At 38.4% G+C, this 16,045-nt stretch overlaps 1 protein-coding gene across 1 annotated transcript in view; it reads left to right on the top strand.

Annotated features, from left to right (window-relative positions):
- Positions 1 to 16,045, top strand: part of LOC143355919 (uncharacterized) — a 242,857-nt gene that overhangs the window by 24,481 nt on the left and 202,331 nt on the right. Inside the window, exon 3 of the mRNA XM_076791137.1 lies at positions 5,587 to 5,764. Coding sequence (XP_076647252.1) covers positions 5,587 to 5,764 — 178 coding nt within the window. The remainder of the gene's footprint in view (positions 1 to 5,586; positions 5,765 to 16,045) is intronic.

Genomic DNA, 16,045 nt, shown 5'->3' with positions numbered 1-16,045 from the left:
ATTTTCGATTTTTATAAAAAGAAATTATTTTTGTATAGCCTAATAGTAAGTGCATAATGTGCCAAAGTCCGATTTAAAAAAAAAAGTTTTTACGGAGATATACGCATGGTAAATAACCTTTTCTTCTCTCCTGGGAATTCATCCGTTTTCAGCGCGATAGTTATGTTATTTAATTATTCCGCCTGTAATTGAATACTTAGGGGTTTAAAAGTCATATGGGTTAATACAAATAGCTTAAACTATTAACTGGCAAAAAAAATTTTTTTAAAAAAGTCATTTGACAATAAAACTTTGAGCCTTTTGTGCGGACCGATAATTCGAATCCCGCAGTACTTTTGTGTATACTTTCTTTGTTCATAACTTTCTAAAAAACAGTTACTACCGACTAAAATCTTGAAAACACTCGTCAGGGCGATGACCTACACAATTGATCACGTATTAAGCCGCAGTTGTATCGACGCCACGGCGTCTTTGCGGCTTCCAGGCACTTCAGCCTCTTCTGCATTTTAGGCACTTTAGCCTACAGCAACATTTCGAGTAGCAACCAGAAAAACTGTATTCTTAAAAATTGAACAAAAATTAAGAAAAGTTAAATGAAATAGTAAAAACGTTAAATGAAAACAACAACGGTAACAAATAATAGCACTGAAAATACTTACTTGTCGAAATAACATGTAAATAACGACGTGCAATAACGATGTGGAATAACGCTGTTCAAAGTCCTCGGTTCACAACACTCGACGGCTCACAACACTAAGGGATAGTTCAGACACGGAAACCGCGCGTTTGAACGAATACGAAGAGGTTAGTGTAAATAAGCACCGTACGGTTGGTCGCGCGGTTTCCGCCATGTCTGAAGTCTGAACTAGGCCTGTCGAAACCGCCCTGAACGGTTCTAGAGGAAGTGACGCGAAGTCCTCCCCCACTCTGTGACCAGGTCCCTTAAGGGGGCCGGCAGGCATTTGGCCTTGACTGTCATGCTATGTTACGCTGTGCCTTTTTTTCTAGACATTTTACGTCTTAAATAAGTAAGTAATCAATTAAAAATGCATACCACCGTGTTTGTATATGTCTTTTGTCACGTCCGGTGGTTCGATCGCTCACGAATAAACCGAATAAAACTTCAGATAAAGAATTATTGTGAACTATTGTTCAAACCCAATGATGTCACGCGAGGAGCAGAAAATAAATAGGATTAAGATAGGCGTTAAAAATTCTAGGAAGTTAGATGGTGAAGAAAGCAATTTCAATTTAATCCTCCTGCAAGAGACGCAGCAAAGATCGGTGTCACCCTGAAAAATAAACAGAAAGTGTGTCCAGTTGCATTAAGTTCCAAGAAGGCACACTGATCCCATGGTAAGAGTGACGCGCATTAGATAGAAAAATTAGAGGATTAAATCAACATCCTATTGAAACAATGTACTGTCCATCTTATAAAAGGGAACCACCCCATCAAAGATTCATTCAATCGTAAAGCTTTGTCAGTTCATCATCGAGTCATTCAGTCCTTCGAGTCCTTCGAGCCATTCGAGTCCTTCAGTCATTAAAGTCTTAAAGTTCAGTAAAGTTCACTAAAAGGTTCTGGTGAAGTTCAGTGAAGGTTTAACAAAGTTAAGTGAAAGTTTAATAAAGTTATAATAAGCGGTGAATTGGAAAAGGTGAAATCAGCGACCTGCGGCAACTGCGATTTGCAGAATCTGCGATAATTGGACTTGCGATCTGCGACCACATTGCGAAGCGTTAACTACTAATCAGCGACTCGGTAAAGATTAACATTATTATTATTATACGAAATATTTGTAAGCTATCTAGTTTATGCGTTAACTACATATAATCTCTATTTGTCAAATCATATTTAAAATATCTGATTCAGCACCCAATTTTGAATAAATCAATAATTTTATTGTTGTTTATCTTGAAAATAAGAATATAAGTTATTCAAACAATCCTCAATTTCCCGAACCATAGCCGGTGAATGCAGGTAGGTTCAAAACTGCGTCCTATCTCATAAAAATCATAATCCGTCCTACCTGGGACGTAACACTTTGCTACGTCTGTACAGAGCCTTTTTTCGATACGAACACTAAGTCTCTCGAAATTAAGAGAATTTCTCTGCAATATACGTATATAAACTTGCAAGGGTCAAAATCTTGACAAATTAAAGCTTCAATATTGCAATGAGCAGTTTAAAAGTGGCCACTTGTGTTTCCTAAAAGTCCAATCTACGTCTGTATAGAGCCCAAATTGTGAATTTCTACCTCATCGTGGAGTTATTTGTAATATTCGGCAGAGAACTCGCTTTCTGAAGCAAGTATGACGTCACAAGATGACTGCCGCAGAGAGATCCTCTTAATTTCGAGAGATTTAGTGTTCGTATCGAAAAAAAGACTCTGTACAGACGTAGCAAAGACATGTACAAACACGGTGGTATGCATTTTTAATTGATTACTTACTTATTTAAGACGTAAAATGTCTAGAAAAAAAGGCATAGCGTAACATAGCGTGACAGTCAAGGCCAAATGCCTGCCGGCCCCCTTAAGAATATGTGGTCCTTATTCTTTTAAGAGGGGCACAACCTTGGGTATAGGCCATAGAAAAGATCCTTAACCTTCGAAGCATGTGTCAACGAATGCGCCCCATCGGATCTCGGTACAACTTTGAGTTGCCAGCAATATACAGGGTGGTTGGTAACTGGTGGTACAAGCGGAAAGGGGGTGATTCTACGCGAAAAAAGAAGTCGAAAATATAGAATAAAATGTTTTCATCCGAAGCTTCGTTTTCGAGAACATTGAGTTTGAAAATGCAGCCAATGCGCGTGTTATTCGATAGGAATTGTCTGCTGCGTCTGATCATGACTTACCAATTCTACTTCCTGCGCATACTAAAGCACGCGAACCCGACGGATCTTTACATTCGATTTTCTCGAAAACAAAACCTTAAACGAAAAATTTTTATTCTCTATTTTCAACTTCTTTTTTCGCGTAGAATCACCCCCTTTCCGTTTGTACCACCAGTTACCAACCACCCTGTATATACACTAACGAGCAAAACTGAGTCTACACTATTTGAAGCAACATAACTTTTTAAAAATTAGATCAAATGACTTGAATTTTATTGAGAAGTTAGAAGGATTAGTTTATTAGACGAGGTGTAAAAAATTTTTGAAAAAAGTTTGAATTGGTCGGAATCGCAAAAGAAATAGTAACAGTTGGTTTTTATAGCTTTTTTATCTGAGCCTGTATTGAAAATTTAAAAAATGTGTTTGATTCGCTTGAATAAATTATATCCATGCTGAAAATTTCACCGATATTGGTTAATTCGTTTACGAGTTATAAACGCTATAATAAACGCTATAGTTTATATATAAATATATAAACAAAACAAATTGAATTTCCATTTGTTATTAAACAAATAAATATATATACCATACTGTATACATATATTAATGTGCATATGCAATTACATTGTATACTATGTACCTAATCCACGTGTTTGTAATAAATGAAACTTATTTTTTTTTTTGTTATTCCAAGTAATAGCAACATTAAGAAACATTGTTTCCGTCATTGTACAGTAAAGTAGCCACTACCATAATATCTCCAAGAAATTAAAGTTATTTAGCCTCGAAAAAGACGTCTTTAAGACAACTGAAATAAGCATTTCCACAATGAAATGTGAATATATTTCGTATTTTTATAATTTTGTGTAATGATTGGCACCCAAAAAGACAAAAAAATGTATGTAAGTAAGCATAGTAAGCAAAGATATATTTGCCTGGTACCAATGTCGACTACGCATAGCGACGGCCCTGGCAAGTCGAGAAAAGGCTGCAATGGTCATGTGGCGCGATCGTGTCGCGTGCAAGCTGTCAAATAAATTTTCTTAACCTACTCATTTACTAAGGGAATCAAATACTTTTCGTGAATGGTTTCTTTACCAGAAATGTCTGTAGAATACATTCCTGTGTAGTAAATTCCTGCTACATAAAGGATTTTTCACATAAATGCAAAAATAGAGCGTACAAAGTATCCGAGTCGGCACATTTTCAAACTTTAACAACCATTTACAACTATTAGGAAGTACATAAAAATATAATTAGCTATATGGATATGTAAAGGAGAATCCTCTATATCTCTTCACTCAAACTTGAACTTTCTCGCGTGTTTAGTTTTTGCGTAACACGTCATTTTTTATCAAAATCCTGCATTTTTACAAAAACCAATATTTTTCGAAAACGTTGCGTGATAGAGCAATTCTGCTTTCGTATTTTTGGTTGTGTGGTAGTTTGGGTGTTAAGTAAGGATTCACCCAATACAACGATAACCATTTATTAACAAAACAAAACTCAACAACGTAACAAGAACAAAGAAAACGAAATAACAATGAAACAAGAACTTCGGATAGACGACTACGAACAACTGACGACAACCGACGGCGAATGACGACTACTGACAACGACTGACTGACTGACTCCCGTCATCCGTCAGAATCCGCGCTTATATCTATTCTCCGTGCCTCCAGGAATTTCCTTCGAACAAGGAAACTTCTGGAGTGGGGATGTCGCTTCCTGTACGTGCCCCTTGGAGAAAGTTCGTGTCCTTGCACCGAACATCCGTGTCCTGGCGAAAGTCAAGTGTTGGCGGCCAAATGTGCACGCCAAGGAAAAACCCCGAACCTGGTCGCCAAATGTGCACCCCAGGTAGGAACAGACTTTCGGCGACTAAGTGTGCGCTCGGGAAGAGCTTGGGCCTGGCGACCAAGTGCGTCCAAGGTCCCAGCCCGCAGACGACGCTCCTACCTGGGTCCGATCAACCCTACTCCAAGGGGTCCGCCACAGATTTGGTTTTAGGATGACAAAGTGTATAAGAATCACCCAACAGGTATTGCAAAACAATTTTGGTGTTGGACAGTGTTATCGAAAGAACGTCGAAAGAACTCTGGTTATCTTTGATTTTGAGTAAGCCCTTTGTGTTTGAATAAGACCCTTGTGCCGGTACATATCTTCGGAAGTGTCAAAAGTTTCCGTACCTAACAATACATACAATATTCATTAGTTTCTTTTTATTTCACCTTTTATTTATTCTACCTATTACTTTGATAGTCTCTCGACGCCACGCGACACATACAAGAAACTTTGATTCTTAATTTCTTGCATTCTTGCATTTGTTAATCATTTCTCAAATGTTTGGAAGTGTTTGTAAGAGTATAGATTTAACAAATTTGTTATAGAGTAGGTTAATTATTTGACAAACAAATTATAATCAGGAATCACATAACAATTTAAATGTTCATTAGGAACTGACGTAAACCTTATTGTGAGCCATTTGTAGTGTAGTTTAATTGGTATTAAATTTGATTGACATCCAAACAGAACGACTAGGTTGTAGTTAATGCTCAAAGGCTACTAGTTTCGGTTCGATGCAAGATTAAATGAAATTCAATCGATTAAACTGATTACAAAAACTACAATCAGTTGAGAAGTGACGCGTGTTCAATTATATCTGCTCGTTAAAAAAATTTACAATCTTTTCGGTTTTCTTTTTAATTACAGCATATCTTGTACAATATTTTATCTTAAACTTTTAGATACTGGTTGTTGACTGTTGTCCGTGCTGGTGAAGCTGTGCTGCCTGAAATTGAATTGAAATTGGCTCGTTTATATCGAACTGCATTCTCAAGACAACAGCAACGTCACCTTGGACTTTTACAGACGGATCCACGATTTCAAAGATCCGCGGATGAACGATCATTTGTCACGAACAAGGTAATTTCTAATATTTTGTAACATCATACGAATACTACTCTGTAACGTCGCAGAATTCAGATGGTACAGTGAGGCAGTCAGGAAACTACTTTGTCTTTGCCCTTATTAACCAGAAACTTGAAGATAGCTCGCTATTATTTACAGTGAATTTGCATTTTATGTCTGCAACACAAGTCTTGACGTCGCGTCGCTTAAGTTCTTTGATCCGCGCCGAACGTAGAAAAGAACAGCGATACTTGCCGCCGTGTAACGGTCGCCGAGAACTGTAAATAGTTTCGTCTTACACTTTATTGGTCAAAGTCACAGCGGGCAAATGCAGGCAACGAGATTCTACTATTCTTTGATGCAGTGCCACACGCAGACAAGGACAACGAATTTTTCTAATGAAAATGATAACAAGGGTATAGCCGGTTTTGGGGGCCAAATCTGCCCTGGAAGGGATTTTATTCCAATTTGCGCCATTCGATAGCCTACCAAAAAAGATACCTTTCAGCCAAGTTTTAGCCCTATAGCTCATCTGTAAAGGTAGTTATAGAGGAAAAACGAAAATCCAGTTTTTGGCCCATTTTCCCCATTTAATGACAATTTAAAATTCTGAAAAAAATCTGACACATTTCGGACACCAAACCACATACTTTGAGTCGTTTTCAGGTTTTTCCGTTTCAAACTCTGGCTGTAAAAATCGAAAAACACGAAAAAAATCGAAAAAATACAAATTTCATATGGAAATCTAAGAGTGACCCAATCAGAATTAATTTAGCAATAAGGTATTGTCCTAAGTATTATGCTCAATATTTTTCAAATTCCTGCGTTTGGTGCGTCATAGTAGGAAAAAATAAAAACCACTTTTTTCGGCGTTTTTTTCCGTGAAAAACTAAGTTATAATTATCGTAAAAATATATTATGTAATATTAAACATCTCTCAACATCGTCCAGATTTTAAAAATTGCGTAATACAAAAAACGACAATTATACTATGCACGGTATATCCCAATATTTCGAATGTAATTTCAACGGCCCCGGTTGGTGCAGTAGCTATGGTCTCCGCGCGGTAGCGATTTTCCAAAAGCGTTCAAAGTGACAGCGCAGCGTAGAAACTGTGTGTCCCAAGCAGTGCAGTGATTTCGCAAAAGTGAGTGTCCCCAGTGGGGTAAAATTCAAGTGCAACATACCCAGATAGCACACAGACGTCTTAAAGACGTCCGTCGGCGGACATTCAGACGTCTGAAAGACGTCCTGAATGTCCTACGAACGGCTTCCGAACGTCCGTGGAACGTCCCTGGAACGTCTTTGTTACAAAACGGTACGTCTTAAAGACGTCTTTTGAACGTCCGTTAGACGTCTTAAAGACGTCTTTTGAACGTCCGTTAGACGTCTTTAAGACGTCCCGAAACAGACGTCTTTAAGACGTCTTTTAGGCGACTTAGAGATGTTCATAAATGTTAATTAAAATAAAATAAATTTAAATGAATAAAGCAATATTTTATTGTTATTGTTAATATTTATTATAACATTCAAAGTATACATTAAAATTAAACATTAAACATTAAAATTAGACATTAAACATTAAAATTAAAATTAGACATTAAACTTTAAAATTAAACTTTGAACATTAAAATTAGACATTAAGCATTACAATTAAACATTAAACATTAAACATTAAAATTAGACATTAAACATTCAAATTAAACATTAAATATTAAACATTAAGCATTCAAATTAAATATTAACTATTAACATTGAAATTAAACATTAAAAATAGAATTAAACAATACAATTAAAATTTGTGATTCTTTTAACACAAGCAGCACAATACCATCGATATTGCTTTTGATAAACAAAAAATGTTCCATGTGTATTTGTTATAATTTTGCTATTCTATAATAACTATGGGTACGTATGTAAATATTAATGCAATGTTGTTAATAATTCTAAGATATGTTGTTAACAAATAATAATTAATAATTAATAATAACTAATACAATCGGCCGCCCTCTTCAGCTACATCTGTATAGTTGCCTAGGTGTCCTTTTGGCTTCCAAGCATATATTCGCCTCTTGTGAACTTTAGGCACTTTATACTGCAACACTCCGAGTAGCAATTAGACAAACTGTATCCTAAACAAAATGAACGAAAATTAATAAAATTTATAACACAACACTGAAATAAATATAGCAGAAGGGCACAAGCAAAAATAACAACGGTACAAGTAATAGCAATGAAAATACTTACTTGTCTAAATAATATGTAAATAACGACGTGCAATAACGATGTGGAATAACGCTGTCCAAAGTCCCCAGTTCACAACGTTCGAAGAATCACAACACTAAAGGATAGTTCAGACACGGCGGAAACAGTGCAGTTGAACGAATATGAAGATGTTAATGTAAATAAGCACCGTGCGTTTGATCCGCGCAGTTTCCGCCGTATCTGAACTAGACCTAACGAAATCGCTCGAAAGTTAAACGAAACGCGGCCCTGAACGGTTCTAGGGTAACTGACGAGAAGTCTTCCCCCACTCTCTGACCAGGTCCCTTAAGAACATGTGGTCCTTATTCTTCTGAGAGCGGCACAACCTTAGGTATAGGCCATAAAAAAGATCCCTAACCTTCGAAACAGGAGTCAACGAATGCTTGAAAAAGACGTCTTAAAGACGCCTTTTCCAGACGTAAGACTTTCAGACGTAAAATGGACGTAAAACGGACGTCTTTAAGACGTTGCGTGCTATCTGGGTAGGGTCACACCTATATTATAGTGTAACAGGTCAGTGAGTGCAAAAAAAACACATACAAGCAGCACAATAGAACGTGAGTCCCAGGACCACGTGAGGGCGGGCGCCCCTTTAAATGTAGAGGGCATCAAGCACGAGAAAGCGAAGCAAAGCGCGCCATCCAAAACGAGCAGCTCACGAGAATCTAGCAAGATTGCCCACCAGGACACCTCACAGTCAGCAAAAACGAAATGCAGCTTCCCAGCGAGTATTTTAGAAGATCCGCAGACAGCCAGATTCTTAAGACAGCTTGCAAAAAATAACAGAATCACAAGGAGGAACATCACAAAAAGAAAATCAATCCAATCCAAAGCAACATTAGCAAACATAGAGATGGGTCAAATAAAAAAGCCGCCCACCCCCACACAGCCACTGAACTCCGAAGGGAAAGATACGAACTCCAGCAACAGGATAGATGAATTGCTGAAACTTATCGCTAATCTAAACGCGACAATTGAAAACCTATCCAAACAGCTCGAGACAGAACGAAACAAAAACAATGCAGGAAGCCAGAGCAGATTTGCCGATACAAACAAATTCGCAGCCTTGGAACTGGACAATTCACAAGAACCATTACCGGCTCTACCTGAAATAAACGTCCCCAAAAGACAAAAGGACGGCACCATAGCCGGACATAAAAGATCTTGGACAAGTACCGACGCCCAAAAGGCTATAAAAAAGACTGAAAAGGACATACAGCCAACGCCAAAGAAGCAAACACATGGGTCGCACCAAACACCAGATACAACCAAGTCAGCAGAAATAGAAACATTGGCAGGGACCAGCACCGACACCAGCCAGGCCCTAACACCACCACCCCTACCAGAGAAACAAGGTCAGCAGCCGTTTACAAAAGGAACACCAGACCTCAAGCCACCCCACTCAACACAAAACCTAGGTAGTCTCGCGCAAATCACGCTCTCACAAGCAAATGTAACAAACATTGTAAACACACGCACCCACAAACCGCCCCCAATCACTTTGCACATAAATACAGTCAGACCTATAATTGAGACACTGAAACAAAAAATATCCAATTTTTCACTAAAAAGAATAAATAACAATAAACACATTTTAAACACGCTCACTTTAGACAACCACAAAACAGCTTGCGAAACTTTAAAACAACAAAACTAGACCTAGATCCCTAAATGGCTCATAACATAGCAAACATCACCGCACCCACATCAACAACCCCAAACACCATCTCACTTCAAGAATTAAAAATAATAGAAATTGACGTAAACTCCCTCATTTCAAACGAAAAAAGGGCAGCCCTCGCCGACTTCCTCTGCACACACGAGCCGGATGCGGTCCTTCTGTGCGAAACTAAACTAAACCATAGGCACCGCGTTAACTTTAAGAACTACATAATGATAAGGAATGACAGGCCCAACTCGAAACAGGGTGGGGGAACCGCAATCTTAATCAAGCGCAATATCAAATTCAGAACCATCCAGCTAAATAATAACCACATCTCGTCGCTCGAGGCAACAGTAGTAAAAATCAAAATCCGGCAAAAAAACCTGCTCCTAATAGCAGCATACGCCCCCCAGCAGTAATAAGAAAGAATTTACAGCAGACCTCAATACAATATTCGAAAAATTAGAATTACACAAAATAAACAACTATTATCTACTAGCAGGAGACTTAAACGCAAAACACTCCGATTGGCACAACAACTCAAATAACAACAGAGGCATCACCCTAAAAAAATGGCTACAACACAATGAAATACAATACAAAGTAACTCTCCTTAACACCTTACTACCATCCTTCCCAAATAGCGGATCATTCATAGACATTTGTCTGACAGACAACAGAATTAAATTCCACAGACTACCCGCGCCAGGAAGACTTAACACACATGACTGTGACAGTGACCACAGGGCTACGGAAATGACAATCACCCTAGACTCAGACGAACCACTAATAATAGATGAACAAAACCATACCAGGAAATACAATTACAACAAAGCCAACTGGCAAGACTTCCAAGCAGACCTACTAAACACAGACAACACAATAATACCTAACACCAGAAACCTAACAATAGACGAAATTGACAATTACATAGAAAAACTGAATAAAAGCATCAACTACGCTATAGACAACACAATACCACGCATCTCATATGACTACAACTCGACAGACAGATACATCACACCGACCATAAAAAAACTAAAAAAAATAAAAAGCACACTAATAACCAGACTAAACAGAATGACAGCAATCACCAATTACACCACAGCGAACGACACACAAATAGCACTAACCAAATACACACTAAAAATAATTAAAAAAGAAATAAAAAAAGCCTTTCAAAGATCCGTAAGTGATCACTGGAGAAAAAAAAATAGAAAACATCTCTACACATAACTCCAAAGAACTATTCCCTTCAATAAACAAAATATTCCGCGCAAAAGAACAGAACACCATTAATACTCTAAAAATACACAACACCAATACAGATTTAATAGCAAACGCAAACATAGACAGTATAAACACACAAACAGACGACAAAGGCAACCTACTAATCACGGACATAAACGACAAACTGAACGTACTAGGGGCTCACTTCGAGAGCGCCCACACACAGAATAACAGTATGGGTAAACCTGATCTGACAGACATAATCACGCAAAAAATAAACACTCTAAAAGCAGAAATAGACGAGGACAGACGAAACGACATAACAATATGCACACGTAACAGTATGAACACACGTAAAATACTCAATAACAGTCTAATATTCAGTTCCACATACCCCAACCCATTATACCACGAAAACACGAGACACACAGGATACATACCGCCAGAAGCATTCATACACCCAGACAACGCAGGACTCATACAAAACCCACACGGCCACCCAATAATATATCACTACAACAGAAAATCTTTAACAAAACATTACCATACAATAACAACTGCAGTGTCACGTAATAATCAAGAAGAAAATATAAAAAAAACTTTATTGCTCAACCGGAGTTGAGTACCACTTAGTTAGTTACAAAGATTATTACAATGATTGAAATACACGGAGAACGTACGTAGGCGATACTAAAACAAAACTGAACGCTCGTGCCCTGGGGCGGCAGCCTCTTATACCGTCGGAGACAACTGACCGCTGAGGATATTTAATCCTTTCTTATCAACAGGACTTCTCCGAAGGTGGTGCCGTGTGCAACGAAGGTGTTGCCGTGTGCAACGAAGGTGTTGCCGTGTGCAACGGGCCATAATCAGGTGTGGTCCCTGTCACATTCCCCCCTTCTTAGATTGAACTTAGTCCCTTAAGTTCTTTTTGAGGATGCTCTTCTTGAAGCGGACCCGCTGGGGCTGTATCAAGACTCTTCCTCCCTCATTGTCTTCGATTGCCAAAGGGCGGCTTACAGTGGTGTACAGGCTGATTGGCGCACTCGGTTGCGTTGGTTGGAAGTCGTTGTGGATTTGTGGCCCTTTCTTGATCTTACAGCAGAGCAGGTGGAAACAGAGTTTTCTGGGGACGCAGTTCTTCAGACAGTCGAGTAATCCTAATTTGTTGAGCACGTACAAACCTATCAATCCTACCGATACATATCCTATTATTTGTAATGTACTTATACCATACGATCGCAAAGTCTCTATTCTATGTTCGAAATTTAGCTTTGATATTTCGCTATCGAGTTGATCCGCGGAAGTTCGGTACGAGGCAATGTTGCTTATAATTTTCGGCGTGTTTTTGATCTTCTCCAAAATGTGAATGTAACTATCATTGTTATTGAGTTCTATGGTTTTCATTTTCATATCGTAAGCTAGTTCGGTTTTGCTTTCGCCTATTCGCATGTACTCGTTATTAAACAATAAATCGCATGAATCGTTAGAGCTAATTATAGATGGTCTGTCAATGGTCTGAATATTATGTTTTGTGGAACATATCGCGTCAATTTCTACTGGTTTAGAGGGTATCGCTAGGAATTGATTTTCGGCGTGCAGCGGTATGAAACTGATGTAGTCGATCTTATAAATGGATATCTCGCAATTGTTGATGTTCTTCTTGTAGTTAATAATTTCGCTGTGACAGTCGTTGTCGGAATTACTGTTGTGGATCGGCTGCGTTTGTTTACAAATCATGACTATCTTTCGTTTACAATGTTTGGTGATATAGTCGAGATCAGTGTTTATGGAAAGGAGGTTTGAAGTTAGAAATACTGGATTTTCTATCACGAGTGCCATAAATATATTGTTTCTTTTATGCGGGATGGGGTATACGCGCATTATATCCCACTCTTGTTCGAGCACTAGAGGTATCGAAATCTTGAAAAATAATTTGTCATTATACGTGAAAACGGTTAAGTCACTGATGTCGAGTATGAATTGAAAGTGTTCGATTTTGGGCGCAATGGCAATGTTATAAGTGTGATGTCCTATGATCTTCGCGTAGTTGCTTACAAGCTTTTCGGGTTCTATAATCTGTGGGCTAATGATACCTTGTTTACCTAAAATGATCGCGTTTAATATTTCGTCAAGTTGGAAGTGCGAATCCTGTATGGCATTATCGATTTTCATTATGAGTTTAGTAAATATGCTTTCTGTATTCAATTGCTGCGTTAATTGGTTATATGAACGTTCTAAATTCTCTAAACTCTTTGTGTTAAGCATTTTCTTTATAAGCGAAGTCTGGTTAGCTAGTATGATTTTAATCTGTTTGTCGTCGTCAAATAGGGTGTCAATGTTTTTATTTATCAAATCCAAATCGTCTGTGTCTAGTGTTCCGAATAAGCTTTTAGAGATTGATCCGACAAAGTTCAATAATCCTCGCTTCGTTCTCTGGTGTATGAGGGTTCTTACATGACTGGCTAATTGTCTAATATTATTAATACGTATCTCTAAAGTATCTAATGCTTCGGTATAGTCGAAGTTAGTAGCTGATTTACTGATTTCGCTCTTATATTGTGCTATGTTTTCGATTTGCTTAAACATCTCGCTCGTGTCTAGACCTATTATCACATTGGCGGTACTACTGTATAAATAACCCTTATTTATCTTTTCTAAAAATATGTTATTCTGGGTATCTAATGGTGTTATAGTGACGTGTGCGCAAGTTAATCCCGCGAAGAGGATTGTCGTCCTGGAAAATAAGATTTTAGTCTGTTACCGTGTACTTTCTTATCGTTAATGACATAATACGGTGTGCATACTTTATCAATCGTGAATGGTCCTAACCATTCTATGTCTAATTTGTGTTCCTTATGATCATTGTGTATCAAAACTTGATCTCCTTCTTTGAAAATTGATTGCGGTTTAATAATTTTACGTCGCTGGTCTCTTTGATATCTTTGTTTACTCTTTAGCAAGGTGTCTCGGGCTCTTTTCAATCGTGAGTCCCATTCTTTTTTTCGAAAGGATACTTCGTCTTCGTAACTTCGCTGAGGATTTTTGGAAATGGTTGAAGGTAGGTTAGCTTTGTGTCCAAACGTTAGTTCAAAAGGTGTGTAGCCTGTGGCGTCGTGTGTCATTGTGTTATACGCTAAGCAAACAAAGTTCAATTGTTCGTCCCATTCGTCGGTGGATGTTTGTTGTATTGATTTTAACATGTCAGTGACAACTGCGTGCGTTCTTTCTAGGGATCCGTTGCTTTGCGGGTGGAATGCGGTAGTTTTGATATGTTTTATGTTAAAAGCTTCCTCGTATCTTTGCATTAGTTCGGAAATGAAATTCTGTCCTCTGTCTGTTAGTATTTTCTTGGGTGCGGAGAATATATAAATGTAGTGGTTCAGTAGGGCGTCCCATATGGATTCGGTTCGTTGCGTCTTGAGGGGTACTAGTATAAGATATTTAGTCAGTTCGTCATGAATCGAGAGTATGTACTGATTACCGTTCTTCGTTTTTTGTAACGGTCCTAACAAATCCATAGCTATTTTTCGTTCGAGTCTATCGGGGTGTCGGTTATGCATGGTTCTTCTCTTGGGCGAATTCGCGTGAGTTTAGCTCGTTGGCAAGTGTCGCATGTCTCAATGTATTCCTGAATTAGTTTAAACAAGTTCGGTATTTTGTAGTTAATTTTGATTCTGTCATAGGTTTTCTGTATTCCGGGGTGTCCGATTAATTCGTGATTTTCTTTGATAATTTGTTTAATTTCGTCGTCGGTCAATTCTTTTACTGGTTCCCATGCAAATTCTATCTCTTTGTCCGTGTCGTTAAAGAACATGAGCATTCTCTTGATCGTATTTCTATCCTGAATTGAAATATCATTGTCTCCTATACCAATTCGATTCGTGTTCCTGATGATTTTATTCAACATGTTTAGCCATTTTTCTTTACCTTCGTACGCGCCTAATTGGTCTGAAGTTAGTTGGAAGAAGTTCTTTTTATTGGGTACGATCTTTAGTGGTTTCGGAAGTTCGTCTGAGGTTTCCCAGGTTTGGTATCTGGACAGTAAGTCTGTGGGTTCGTCTTGTGCTGTAATCGCGTGAATTCGGGATAAACAGTCGGCAGCGGTATTGACTTTTCCTTTAGTGTACTGTATTTCGTATTCGTATTCCTCTAGTCGTAGTCTCCATCTGATCACTCGAGATGAGGGGTCTTTGCAATTTTGTAACCATGTCAAGGCTTGGTGATCGGTTCTAATAATGAATTTTCTTCCTAACAGGTATTGTCGAAGTCTTTTCGTTGCCCATACAATTGCTAACAGCTCCTTTTCGGTAGTCGAGTAATTTCGTTCGGGCGGATTGAGAGTTCGTGAAATATAGCAACAGGGGTGTCCGTCTTGCGAAAGGATGGCTCCTATTCCTAAATTACTTGCGTCAGTCGTTAGGGTGAATTGTTTTTCAAAGTCAGGGAATTTGAGAACTGGTGCGGTACATAATTTCTTTTTTAGTGTGTCAAAGCTGGTCTGCGTCTGATCGTTCCAGTGAAACGGTACGGTCTTTTTCGTCAGTTCGGTCAATGGTTTCGCGATTTTGCTAAAGTTTCGTATAAATTTTCGATAATATCCCGCGAGTCCTAAGAATGATTTTACGTCGGTCGGTGTTTTAGGGATTTTGAAATTTTGAACGGCTTCTAGTTTCTTTGGATTGGGCTTTATTCCTGCAGAGGTTACTATGTGGCCTAAGTACTCTAGTTCTGGCTTTAGAAATTCACATTTGTCCGGTTGCAGTTTCAATCCTAATTCTCTTAATCTTTGTAACACGATTGCTAAATTTCTGTTATGTTCTTCGATGGATTGTCCGAATATTACAATATCGTCTAGATACACGAAGCAATGTTTGTTTATAAGTCCACGTAGGGCGGTATCCATCATTCTCTGGAAAGTTGCTGGAGCGTTCTTCAGTCCAAATGGCATTCTATTATAGTGATAGTGTCCTTGGGGAGTAGAAAAGGCGGTGTATTTTTTGGATTTCTCTTCCATCGGGATCTGATGGAAACCCGAGGATAAGTCTAAAGCTGAGAAGAATTTCGCGTTTCCGAGTTGTGATAAAATGTCGTCTGTGTTGGGTAAGGGGTATGCGTCCTGGTCAGTCAATTCGTTC

Source organism: Halictus rubicundus, chromosome 7 (assembly GCF_050948215.1).
Source record: "Halictus rubicundus isolate RS-2024b chromosome 7, iyHalRubi1_principal, whole genome shotgun sequence".
In the NCBI taxonomy this organism is placed as follows: domain Eukaryota; kingdom Metazoa; phylum Arthropoda; class Insecta; order Hymenoptera; family Halictidae; genus Halictus; species Halictus rubicundus.
This window is presented reverse-complemented; position numbering and strand designations above follow the sequence as displayed.